Source organism: Euleptes europaea, chromosome 1 (assembly GCF_029931775.1).
Source record: "Euleptes europaea isolate rEulEur1 chromosome 1, rEulEur1.hap1, whole genome shotgun sequence".
Taxonomy (NCBI): domain Eukaryota; kingdom Metazoa; phylum Chordata; class Lepidosauria; order Squamata; family Sphaerodactylidae; genus Euleptes; species Euleptes europaea.
Genome location: NC_079312.1, coordinates 27748610 through 27762287, shown reverse-complemented (window position 1 = coordinate 27762287; position 13678 = coordinate 27748610). Strand labels below are relative to the sequence as shown.

At 43.7% G+C, this 13678-nt stretch overlaps 1 protein-coding gene across 1 annotated transcript; it reads right to left on the bottom strand.

Moving 5' to 3' along the window:
* Positions 1-1127: 1127 nt before the first annotated feature.
* On the bottom strand, positions 1128-12344 carry LOC130474325 (E3 ubiquitin-protein ligase TRIM39-like). The gene is made up of 8 exons (XM_056845882.1): positions 12291-12344; positions 9342-9782; positions 6635-6730; positions 5154-5384; positions 4078-4100; positions 3759-3874; positions 2275-2307; positions 1128-1639 (listed from the first exon to the last, which is right to left on the bottom strand). Exons 1-8 carry the CDS (start codon positions 12342-12344, stop codon positions 1128-1130), a joined length of 1506 nt encoding a protein of 501 aa, XP_056701860.1.
* Between the last annotated feature and the right edge of the window lie 1334 nt (positions 12345-13678).

Sequence of the window (13678 nt, the reverse complement as noted above, 5' to 3'; positions counted from 1 at the left end):
ATTGGAGCAAGATTCCATGCGGATGCTCTCCCCCCACTCCCCAAAATACACTCCTGAGTGGATGCCAAAACAGAGTAAAACCTCCATGTGGAAGGAACCTGGCAGGGAAGTCTGGAACATGTCCAAGAGATAGCAGAATCATTTGAATGAGGAAACTAAGACTCCAAAATGTCAAAGAGATAATAAGATCAACCTTTAGCCTACAGTAAAAGGTATAATCCAAGATAACGTCAATCAGATAATAGCTGATAAATAGTTATAGACTAGTAGAAAGTTTGATTGTTAAAACTATGCGACTGGTCTAATTAAAAATAGTAATGAGCCAACAGGGACTGAGAACACAGTCACATACATCTACCTCATGCTATCTAATAATATACTGGTAAAAGTAATCTTGCCGGTATGTTAAAAGTGATGGAAAGAAACAGGTAGAGACTGTGAGCTTCCATTAAGTAGGGACTTAGACTATGTTAGAGATGGTTGTAATATGAAGTAATGTGTCAAGCATAAATAAATATGAAAATGTTCGACTCAAACACAGCTTCTTTCTTTTGCTTCTGCTTCTTGGCTGTAAATCTGATTGAGTAAGCTGAATTTTTGGATTCAACAACAGCTCTCTCACTTTATAATTATCAATGTAAACTAATTGCTACTGGATATTCTTTTTAAGCTGAAGGTATTGTATATAATTATTAATAAAGAGAAAATAGATCCCAGGATCCTCTAATAGTACTACGGTTGCATTAGATCCTCTGTGAATCTAGGACTGTTGCTAGGGTAACCCATTGCCAGGAGTTTAATAATCAGGTAGAGGAAAGATGAATAGAAATCTATGACTTCTTACATGCAAATCTGTGTCTTAATTAAATTTGGCAAAAGGCCATTGGCAGCCATTGGCCCTATCAGTGTCTTGACGCCATTTACAAAATCACACTCCTGTGATCTGTATTAAATCTGGAGCAACTGCCACTCCTTAATTCCCAACCAGTAAAACATATTTCAGCCCCCACTTTACACCACTTCATAAACATGCACTGAAGGTTGGGTTGAATCCTCCTATTTCGCCCATCACGATTGTATGACATATCTGTTAAAAGCTCTGAATTTATCTCTGACAGGTGCCTCCCTCAGCCATCAAGCGTCAGCTGGGAAAGCAGCACTTTAAAAAAGGGGAAGATGATCTCTCCGGCAAATGAAACAGATGGGAAAGTAAAGACCGAATCCTTTGTGTCGGCGTTAAGAAAGGCCACCTGCCCTCTCTCATAGTCAAGAGACACCCGGATCTTCCTGGGGGTGCAGCTGAGAGACAGGGGTGTCATGGGCGCAGTGAGAGCCTGGTATTGACCGAAATCTCCTTGCAAGGCCCAGATCCCTTCCTCGGGGGTCAGCTTGAGCTCCAGCTTTCTCCCCACAGACCCTCTGGCGACCCCTACAGCCCAGATGCCTCCGTCCTCCACGCTGACTTCCCAGTAATGTCTTCCTGAAGTGAATCCTTCTGAAGCCAGCACGCAGCACGAGGATTTGAATCGTTTAGTGTTAGGCGTGACATCAGTCCTGGTGACATCCCATCGGGCGCTTTTTCGGTCCCTAGAAATTATGACCTGGGGGTTTGCTGTGTCTGGGTCCAGGGTTACATTGACTGTAGAAAGAAAAAGGAAGGAAGGAAGAGAATTAAAATTGCATAAAGGGAGACCACTTGCTTTCTTGTCTGCATTCTAACTGAAAGTAAATTATCTGGGTGGAGAGTATATAAAGGTTGCACTTATACCACATGTCTGCACATTACAAGAAAATTGTACTGCTGATTCCACGGGTGACACGAGAATCCAAAAGCTCCTTCTGTTAAACTGAGCTAGTCCAGTTTGGTTCAGAACTTTCTGCATCAAATCCCTTGACCTGTAATTAGCTTCAAAAGGCAGTTTTGTGGGTAGGGAAGAGGTAGACCTAAGAATGCCAACTCCAGTTCAGGAAACTACTGGAGATTTGGGGCCATGCCCAGGAAGGGCAGAGTTTGGGGGAGAGCCAGTGTAGGTGGGCCAAGACAGGTATGATATGGTCTCTACAAACCACTCCAGTCAACATCTTGGCTGCAGCATTCTGCATCAACTGAAGTTTCCAAACACTTTTCAGGGGCAGCCCCTCATAGGGTACATTGCAGTAATCTAATCTAGATGAAAACCAGGGCATGTGCCACATTTGGAATTTAAACCCCAAATAATCCATCCCTTACCGAAGCAGACCTGCCTTTTCTCAAGTGTTAGATTAGATACCTACCCCATTCTGTTCCCATTTCTGATGGCAGAGTGTCTAAAAGAAGAAGAGAGATGTGTTGTATGAAAGCAGTGGTTCAGTTCTGAAATGAGGCATCTAAATGCTTAGAAGCCATGTTGTCTGAGCTGAGAGCCCTGTTTGTCCCTTCAGCCCAGAAGCATGAGAAAGGTCTGTTTTCTATTGGGATGTAGCGGGAAGAGAACTGACAGAGATACCAGAAGGGACAGAGGAAGAGAACTGATTCTAAATCAAGAATGAATTCCTATACATTTATCAAAGGCTCAATAAATCAGCTAGAGGATTTAAACAACTGCATTTATAATGTTCGTACTCAGTACTTGGCAATAATTTCAAAAGGAGCTTTCAATCAAGAAGTATTTATTTTATTTACAATATTTATATATAGTGCTCTCTCTATGGCCTTTTATGCGTGGGTTCTTTGACTCTTGTGGGACTGATTCTGTTGTTCCTTGGAATTATGCATGAGTTTTCCATCCCTCAGAGTTGACCTCGCGCCCAGCCCACACAATATCCGGGTCTTCCCGATCTGTTTTAATGCAATTCTTCAATGTTTCCTTCTATCAGCCTGGGTCACAGTGTCACCATTACCATGCATGAACCAAAGCACGGATCTGTCTGCCCACGCCCCTGACATGCCCCCATTCTCCAACTCCTCCTCCAGCCAACCCCTCTGCAATGCCCCAGGAAGCCATACCAGAGAGGGAGCCAGCCATGCGGTAGTCTACTTTTCTGGCCACCCTCCACCATTTTTTCTCCTGTTATGATGATATAGCGATATATCATTAAAAATATAAATAAAATTGAAGGGAGAGGCAGCCGAGGCTAGATCGGGCGCTCCCCCCACCCCCCTGCATTTAGGTGATGAGTTACCCAGGGGAGGAGGGCGAGCGAATGCCCGATCTTAGCCTTGGCTGCCTCTCCCTTCAATTTTATTTATATCTTTAATGATATATCAATATATCATCATACAAGGAGAGAGAAAAAACAGCGGAGGGTGGCTAGAGAAGGAGGTGGACAGAAGAAAACAAACAGCCCTTGGGTTGTAAAATGGCTTGTGAAAAGGCACTTGGGTTTATCCTGCCCCCCCCCCACCCCTTTAAAGAGCTTGTGTTGTAAAATAGACACTTGCTGGGAGGGAGGGGACTGTGAGTGGTGGTGACATTTTTATCACAGTAAGCACTACAGCCAATTACAAAGCAGTTTTTTCAAAGGGTGGGGACTCGGACGCTTCCAGATTTTCACTGGTGATTCTGCACTGCTCATGATACTCTCCAGGACTTTCTTCAGGACAAACAACACCATGCATAGCATTTTTGGACTTTGGACCAGAAAAGTGTGGGTTAAGAGTGATGAACCCAAGGTAAAATTCCCATGCATGAAAGACCTATGTCAAGTCATTCGTGGCGGTTTCCAATACAAAGTTCAGTACAAAATAGCCAATCTATGAGGAAGCCAAATTTCAGTACCTTTGAGGTTGTTCAGGATTTCTGCAAGAGCAACATTCTTCTCAGAGAATTCACTTAATCTCTTTTCCACCTTGACCGACATCTCCTCGGGTGCCTGAAATGGCTTCTTATCAAACCTGCAAACAGCAAAATAATTTCTATTAAGCTGATGTTTGAGATGGCAATAATTTTAATTCTTGCTGCCCAAAATGCTGCTGGATGGTTGGTCCCAGAGACAAAAGCCAAAGCTTCTTAGTTACAAAAACAAGCCACCCCCACCAGAATGAAGATGGGCAATCTTCTGGGAAAATGTGCCTCAGGTCACAGGGTGCCAACATACCTGCACAAGGTGTTTTTAATATCCTAGAGAGAGAGAAAGAAACGTGGTTAGCTTTTGCACTTAATCTCACCTGACTCTCCTCCTTATTACAGCCCCTGTCTTGAATGACTTTTATCCATTCAGGTCTCAAGATCTTCAGCATAACCTTTTTGGGGGTGTTCAAAGGGGACCATCCCTCTCTATTTCACCCAGAAAAACTGGGTGAATCCACACCATTATCTCTCTTCTGTTCATGATAGAAATGTGGTGTTGGGAAAGAGTGTTACGGATAACGTGGACCACCAAAAAAACAAATAAGTGGGTTCTAGATCAAATCAAGCCTGAACGGTCCCTAGACGTTAAAATGACTAAACTGGGGCTATCGTACTTTGGTCACATGAGAAGACAAGAGTCCCTGAAAAAGACAATAATGCTAGGAAAAGTTGAAGTCAGCAGGAAAAGAGGAAGACACAACATGAGATGAATTGGCTCTATAAAGGAAGCTACAGCCCTCAGTTTGCAAGACCTGAGCAAGGATGTTTGCAAGACCTGAGGACATTGATCCATAGGGTCGCCATGAGTTGGAAGCGACTTGACAGCACTTAACACACACACGCACACATGTATCATAGAGGAACTCTTTCAAAGTGTTGGATGTGCAAGCCCTATAGGTTCTTCATGCCTTCTTCTGACACTTGTTCAATATCTACCTCTTAGGTTGTTAGCTCCAGTTTTGTTTTAATAATGTGTTTCTTGTTGGTGTTAATGGTTTTTAACATGCAGTTTTACTGCGTAAATTTTAATCTGTTGGAACCCTTGGTGGCCCTTACGAGGGCAGAAAGGTGGGGTATAAATTTAGTAAAATAAAACATAAAATAAAGACATCCAAACTCTTGCATGGAGGCAACCCCTTTCCATTTTGTCTGTGATGTTGTGTGTTCTTGATAAGTGTTGTCTATATACCCGTCTGACTTCTGTCTGACAAAGTGGGAATTAAGCAATAATATTTTGGGATTTTATTCATAACTGCTCTGTTATTCATAGTGTGCTTTGCACAACTCTTTTACAAATTCCCAAGCAAAAGTGCATAGGCTTACCCACAGGAATTCACTATCGGGCTGTTCACACTTCTCTTCTACTTCACTGATCAGGGCGCTGAGAGAGGCAATTTCCTCTGCCAGCGCTGCTCCGTGTTCCTTCTGACGCTTAGCGATCTCCCTCTCCAGTTCATTCAGCTGAGCCAGCAGGAGCTTCTCCTGTTCTTCCAGAAAGTGGTGCAGTTGCTCAAACTGGGACGTAATTTTCTGCCTCTCAGCTTCTGTTTGCTTCTGGGATGCAGAGATGTAAAGAAGGGAAGGGTCAGCCAGGCCATTGGGGAGATCAGCAGCCACTTGTTTTTTTTGTGAATGGCTGAAAGGATATGTCACCTGAATGCAAGATTGGATGGACTTCTCCAAATAAACAAACAACAAATCTGGATGGGACCTGGATATTCTGGAATTACAACTGATCTCCAGACTAAACAGATCAGTTCCCTTGGAGAAAAATTGCTGCTCTATGGCATTATACCCAGCTGAGGTCCCACCCCAAACCCTGTTCTCTCCAGGTTCCACCTCCAAATGACCAGGAACTCAATCCAGGTTTGGCAATCCTGTTCCCCTCACCATATGCTGCAGTATCAATCCAAATTGAAGTGGGTGTCTGGGAACACCTCACCTCCCAAACTACATCAGTTTATTTGACCCGGGGGCATACCTGGGAAAAGTGCACTTAGACCCTAGGGTGTGACAAAATGTTGAAAACTAGGATGGCAGGATGAAGGTATACATGTTACACCCAGATACCAGTGTGAGCATGATAAAAAGCAGTCCGTTGTAAACACTTACACAGGGATAGCATTTTTTGTGCATCCCGTTTGTTCTTGTTAGATTCTTTAGAAAACTGACAATGTTTTGAAAATGCAAGATGCTACTCCTTATGTCTGCACAGAAAAGCTTGAATGAATGGTGTCATATAGAATCAGAAAGAAAATATTTTCAGTTTACATAAGTGTATCTAATTACTTTGGAGTTTCGGCCACACCCCATTCACATGGTTCAGTGTTTGAATATACAACCTGAGGTACGTGAGATAATACTAGGGGGAAAGGTACACTGTTTGGAGCAGGGGTTTTGTATATGTGTTTGATATCCATGGTGAACTTGCTATTTCCTTGCTGGGGGCCTACCAACAGATAAATCAAGGTCAGAGTTGCATGCCATGTATTGTGAGTGCTGCATTGATACATCCCAGAACCATTCACACACGTAATGTTAGGGTTGCCAACCACCAGGTGGGGCCTGGAGGTCTCCCAGAATTATAACTTTCCAGACTGCAGAGATCAGTTCCCCTGGAGAAAATGGCTACTTTGGAGGGTGGGTTCCATACCCTGCTGAGGTCCCACCCTCCCCAAATCTGATCACCCCAGGCTCCATCCCAAATCTCCAGGAATTTCCCAGCCTGGAGTTGGCAACCTTAAATGTAGGTATGTGTAGACACATCCATGCCCACCTATGCCTTCCTAGGCTATACAATTTACCAGATATTCCTGATGTCTAAGATCTCCAGTCAGTTTTAATCCCAGAAGTTTTTCTCTCTCTTCCTTCACGCTCTGGAGTCGGCTCTGGATTTCTTTCTAAACAGAGCGAAACTGATTTTGAGATATATTCATTATTATCATTATTAACTGCTCATTTCCCACCCACCCCAAATAGGTTATATCTCATTTACCAAAACACAGTGTCAACAACTACTGCGTCTCTACTTGTATATGTGCTTGTGCACACCTTTAAATCCACGCAACAAGCCTTGATGTCAGCCAGACTTGCTCATCTAGCTTCTAAAAGAAATCAGACCTTTCCCTTTAGTGTAGTACATTGTGGAACGGCCTTCCCACGGCCAGACACTCTCTTCCAGTTGTCCTTCCAAAAGGCATAACATTCTTTTCCAGTTGGCTTGTGGATTAAGTTAAACTGTGCTGACGTTGTAAATGAAATTTCTGGTGAACACTGATAATGTCTTATGATTGACCTCATTCGATAGAATAGGGTAGTTTCGGAAGGTACAGGGTTGTTTAATTCTTTTGGACGTGGGGCTGTATTTTTTAAAGTTGCCTTGGCTCCTTTTGAAATAAGTGGGGACTCGCTTTTAAATAAATAAATAATCAACAGACAAAATCAGACTGATCTCAGAACAGTAGGTAAGGTAAAGGTCCCCTGTGCAAGCACCGGGTCATTCCTGACCCATGGGGTGACATCACATCCCGACATTTTCCAGGCAGACTTTGTTTACAGGGTAGTTTGCCAGTGCCTTCCCCAGTCATCTTTCCTTTACCCCCAGCAAGCTGGGTACTCATTTGACCGACCTCGGAAGGATGGAAGGCTGAGTCAACCTTGAGCCGGCTACCTGAAACCGACTTCCGTCAGGATCAAACTCAGGTTGTGAGCATAGCTTTTGACTACAGTACTGCAGCTTACCACTCTGCGCCACGGGGCTCCTCTCAGAACAGCAGACATAAAATTATCACGGCAATAACTTCTTCCCTGCCTTTTGACCCTCGCCATCACACATCTCCCCAGTTCAGAATACTTATCATGGCCCACAAAAGAGAAAAGGGGGGAATTCTCTGTAGAGGAGCAGCAACTCAAAGGATGTTACAGTATTTTAATTGTGTTTCTTGTTACAGTCTTTCACATTTGCCCCTCCATCACTCATAAGAACATAAGAAGAGCCCTGCTGGATCAGACCAAAGGCATATCAAGTCCAGCATTCTGTTCACACAGTGACTGTCCAGTTGTCTCTAGGAAGTCCTCAAGCAGGATGACTGCAACAGCATCCTCCTGTGGCAGGAATTTTTGGTATTGAACATTAGTTTATATTAACATTATTAGTTTATATTAAATATTATTAGTTTGTGTTAAGAAAAACCAATTAATCTGTAGCTTATTAATCTATAACTTAGAAGCCATTCTAAGTGAAGACCTGACTTTTAGCTGACATCAGCTCCAATTAGGACTCTGACCTAAAGGGTCATAAGAAATTGCATTGCCAACAGTTAATCACCCACAGCACATCAGATGCCCCAACTTTATGCAAGGTCATTAAAACAGACAACAAATTATCTGCCCAGTTAAGGGAGGAGATTGTTTTGGTACATTGACTAATGGACAGGACAATCAGTTAGCAGACCCAGATACTGAAAGAATTATTATGGAACAAGACAGTTCTAAACAATTTAGTCATGATTTGTGGAAACTCATTTCCTAAAGAATGTGACAGGGAGGGGTCATTTGAGACCCTCTCCTCACGGTCCAGCTTATAAAAGCACAATCCAAATGTCCAGTCTTTGTCCTTCTAGGGAAAAGAACATGGCCTTATTGCCATCCTCTCTTTCCTGGAATGATCCAGAGATCTCTGTTCCCCCCCCCCCCGTTTGTCTGTGTGTCAACTTATTTGTGGGTCTGTCTACTTCTACCTTGTATACTGAAGCTAAGTACTGATTCTTTCCTTTATAGTTCAATAAAAACTGTCTGATTTACTGTTGGTATGTTGTCTGAGGAGTGCCTTGCGCTCCCGGTCTGCCTTGGTAAGAGGCAGGCAGAGAGAAGTCCATCCACAACTAAATTAAAATTCTCGCATCACCTCCCACCTGTACTCTCCAGGAACTGATATAAAGAGGCCTACAGCCTCTGGCACTGGAGGAGCAGATCTCCATTATGACTAGTAGCCATTGATAGTCCAGTCATCCACCAATTGGTCCACGCCCCTTTCAAAGGCTTTCAAGTTGGCAGCCATCACCATGTCCTGTGGCAGCAAATTCCACAATTTAACTGTGCTGTGTGAAGAAATACTTCCTTTGGTCTGTCCTGAATCTCCCAACCTTCAGATTCAGTGGATGACCCTAGGTTCTAGTATCATGTGAGAGGGAGAAAAGGTTCACCCTCTCCACTCTCTTCATACTATGCATAATTTTGCAGATGTCCTACAGGTTATAGTACACCTACAGCAAACCAGAATGCTTGCTAGATTCCTCATGATTATCTCGAGGGCCTGTGGTTTAATGGAACAGGCTCTGCTTTGAACACAGAAGGTTTCTGGTTCAATCCCTGGCATCTCCAGTTAAAAGGACTAAGCAGTAGGTGATGTGAAAGACCTCAGCCTGAGACCCTGGTGAGCCGCAGCCATTCTGAGCAGACAATATTGACCTTGATGGACCAAAGGCAGTATAAGGCAGCTTTATGCGTTACCTTATAATCCTGGGCAGCTTCCTCAATGGGAAACACAGGGTGGCTTCTGTGCGCTCGGGACTCCCTGCAGATATAACAGACGAGGGCCTCTTCCTCGCTGCAAAACAGCTTCAGAGCCTCCTGATGCTTCTCGCACATCTTTTCCCCTCCTGCCCCTTTCAAGGCTTGCAGATCCAGCTGCTTGGTTATTTCTACAATGTTGCTCAGCTCCCGGTTGGGCCTGAAATTCCTCTGCAGGGCTGTTTCTCTGCATTGAGGGCAAGAGAAATTTGTGTTCCGTTCTTTCCAGCACAGGGTGATGCAGCTCCGGCAGAAGCTGTGCCCGCAGGGGATGGAAACGGGATCTTGGAAATACTCCAGGCAGATGGAGCAAGTGGCTTCTTTGTGGAGGCTTTCCACGGGGTTCTCCATGGCAGCCCTGACTTCTCCGGGTTGGATTCTCTTTCGTCATTCCTGCTGATTGGCTAAACTGGAGAGAGGATTACGGCCGAGTGCTCCTGCTGCTGGGGAATGTAACCCTCTGTGTACTGCAGAAATGCCTCAAAGAGATGTGCAATCTGGAGAGGGAAATCAGTGGTTTAGTAGGGCTGGACACCTGTAAGGGGTTGTGGGAGGGGGGGTCAATTTGAAAATCCCCTTGTCTCAAGTCTTTCCCTCTAGGAGGGGCTTATAAGGAGGCTGGTTGTCCCTGATCCCTCCTCCCCCTTTAAACTGGTGCTCAACTACTCTCCACATCCCATCCTTTCGGAAGCGTTTTCAGTACCCATCAGGCCAGGGCTTTTTTGGGAGAAAGGTGATAAAGAAAAATTGGTGCTAAGATTCTCTAAAAGCATTTTATTGTTGTGTCACACGTAAAATGAATTTAGAACCATCAAAGGGTCCCTTTTGCCAGAAGATTAATCAACAGATATTGGGAAGCTAAGCAGAATTCTCTGTTATCGCTGCTTTGTTATCTTTGCTTATTGATATGTAACAGTGTATTTGACATTAAAGGGTTTGGATGGCATTATCTTCCTGTTATATGAGGAGACATTTAGCAGTTTTATTGAAGCAGATGGATAGCTCATGACAGAATATGATTTTACTTTGGTGTTTGTATTATTGCATGTTAAAATGCTATTATTATGCCAATAAAGGTCTATGTGTGTATTTAGAATCATAGAGTTGGAAGGGGCCATACAGGCCATCTAGTCCAACCCCCTGCTCAATGCAGGATCAGCCTAGAGCATCCCTGACGAGTGTTCATCCAGCCCCTGCTTAAAGACTGCCAGAGAAGGGGAGCTCACCACCTCCCTAGGCAGCCAATTCCACTGCTGAACTACTCTTACTGTGTGTATATATGTGTGTGTGTGTGTGTACACATATATATATTTATATGTATATGTGTGTATGTGTATATATATATATATATATATATATGTATGTATGTATGTATGTATATGTGTGTGTACACACACATATATATATATTTATATGTATATGTGTGTGTATATATATATACACACACACACAAATGTCCAGCAGGTACCTTTCCATCCATAATTTATATTCACATATTGACTGCACTTATGCCCTGCCTTTCTCTCTCATGAGGCTGTGCTTTGGTGACTGCAAGAAGGAAGCCATAGCCAAGTGCTTTCTAAACCACAGCAAAGCAATGAGTCCCTGTGACTAGATTCCCAGGCAGATGTTCACATGAACACATGAAGCTGCCTTATACTGAATCAGACCTCTTGGTCCATCAAAGTCGGTAATGTCTACTCAGACCGGCAGCGGCTCTCCAGGGTCTCAGGCAGAGGTCTTTCACATCACCTACCTGCCCAGTCCCTTTAACTGGAAATGCCGGGGATTGAACCTGGGACCTTCTGCATGCCAAGCAGATGCTCTACCACTGAGCCATGGAAGGTCCTAGCCACAGCAAGGTGCCTGGAGTACAAATGTGAGTGCCCCAGACTCTAATGCACTCCTGCTTAGCTCTAATATTGGTTAACAGTGACATCTGAATGTAGCCAATGTCTACTTCTTTGAGAGTTTAGTGTGCCGTCCCAATGTATGTTCTTTCAGTTAATAAATTATCATTGTTGCTTACTTATTTGAAACATTTAAACCTTGCACTGTCCACTGAATACCCAAGGTGGCTGAAATCATCAGAACACATATCAATCAAACAGGAAAAAACCTGCCAACACAGAATTGTGGATGCCCCATTCAAAACCTGAAGACTCTCAGACAGATTTATTGAAAGGTGAGGGAAACAATAAGGTCTGACTGGGACCTTCAACCATCAGTACGAAAAAAAAATTATAATGAGCAGACCCAAACTTAGGGTGAAAAAAGAAGCAAAGTCTTCTAGCCACTTTTCCTCACAGTCATCAGGAACCACACTCAGGATCGAAGGCTCACTCCAGAAGACGGCCACTCCTCTGCCAACTGCCTCTCCCCTTCTCCAGTCTTTTCCCCTTAGGAACGTCTTTAGACAATCTCCACACCGTCAGGAGGAAAACACCCCATCTGCCTCTCTGGCTGCTTCTCCCTCTTGAGGTTTACCCTCTCCTTCTTTTGCCCTGTTGCCAGGTGATCACTCTCACCTAACCCCTCTGTAGGGAGCATCCTTCTCTAGAGGGCAGGGTTTCCAGGCTATGTACAACAGTGCAGGTGAAAACATGTAACTAGCTTTTAAAATAATAAAGAAATATTTCTACAAGACTTGCAGGTGTGTATCATAAAAGCAGAGTTTAAAAAAACATTAAAAAAACAAACTGCACACAGCTAATAAAACTGGGCTCTCAAACAATCATTACAGAAGCTGCGATACAATCAATTTATACAATATTTATATATATATTTGGATGTGAAGGCGATCTGGCTGTGACATCTGTCACCCCATTGATCACTAGGGTTGCTCGGGTTGATCTGGCTGGCTAGGCGGGTGTCCCCTCCCTCCCTTACCACTCCATGTGCGTTCTTCCTGAAGCAGCAACCTTGGTGGAAGAGGACAACCATCCCGGACGCTTCCTGCTATATGTATAACAATAGCAGTAATTTAGGCAGGAGGACATCACTGAAGTGCCTGGAGAAACAGGAAGGTTTTTTACCTATCAGCTAAAGCCTGTGATAAAGAAAAATTCACCACTGCAGAGAAATTCTTGTCTCTGGATTCATAAGGACCATGTTGTTCTTCAGATCCTCTGATCACAGAGCATTTAGGGCTTTAAAGGTAAGAAAGAACATTTTGAATTATAACTCCAAATCAATTTCTAGTCAGTGCAAGGGATTGCCTACCACCCCCCCCCCCCGATTAGTATCGTTCTTACACCTCCAGATAAATGAAATGTTTTGTAGTCCAGCTTTGAAAAACTTCCCCAGAACTTTAATTCCTTACTAATAACTAGTGTACAAGAAAGCCAGCATGGTAGTGGTTAAGAGCGGCAGACTGTAATCTGGAGAGATGGGCGCGATTCCCCTCTCCTCCAGATGAAGCCTGCTGGGTGACCTTGGGCCAGTCACAGTTCTCGCTGAACTCTCTCAGCTCACGGGGAGGCAGGCAATAGCAAACCACCCCCGAATGCCCTGAAAACCCTAAGAAGTTGCCATAAATCAGCTGTGACTTGACGGCACACGCACACAATAATTAGTGTAGCATAATCATTGTTAATAGGTGCTTGCCATAAACTGGAGAATAAAAGGATAGGTACTTTGACAGGTACCTATCAGAAAGCTGATAGGAAGAAAGTAGATTCCTTTGAAATGTGGTGTTGGAGGAGAGTGTTACAGATACCCTGGACTGCCAAAAAAACACACAAAAAAAACAAATCAGTAGGTTTTAGAACTGACCCTAGAAGCTAAAATGACTAAACTGAAGCTGTCCTACTTTGGACACATTATGAGAAGACAAGAGTCACTGGAAAAGACAGTCATGCTAGGAAAAGTTGAAGGTAGCGGGAAAAGAGGAAGACCCAACAAGAGATGATTCACAGTGGGTAGCTGTGTTAGTCTGTCTGCAGTAGTAGAAAAGGGCAAGAGTCCACCTTAAAATAGCACCTTAAAGACTAACAAAAATATTTTCTGGTAGGGTATGAGCTTTTGTGAGCCACAACTCACTTCTTCAGATACCTGAAGAATACCCAAAGATACCTGAAGAAGTGAGCTGTGGCTCACGAAACTCATACCCTACCAGAAAATATTTTTGTTAGTCTTTAAGGTGCTACTGGACTCTTACCCTTTTCTACTATAACAAGAGATGGATTGACTCTATAAAGCACTGGTTCCCAACCGGGGGTCCATGGACCCCCAGGGGTCCACAAGAACTAAATTAAGGTCCGCGAAACAAAGTTATA

Coding starts and splice junctions, on each gene's coding strand:
- LOC130474325 (XM_056845882.1), bottom strand. CDS start 12,344: ATGGTTGTCCTCTTCCACCAAGGTTGCTGCTTCAGGAAGAACGCACAT. Junction 5,385..6,634: donor TTAGACATCAGGAATATCTG/GTAAATTGTATA, acceptor TCTGCATCCCAG/AAGCAAACAGAAGCTGAGAG. Junction 3,875..4,077: donor ATTAAAAACACCTTGTGCAG/GTATGTTGGCAC, acceptor TGCTGTTTGCAG/GTTTGATAAGAAGCCATTTC.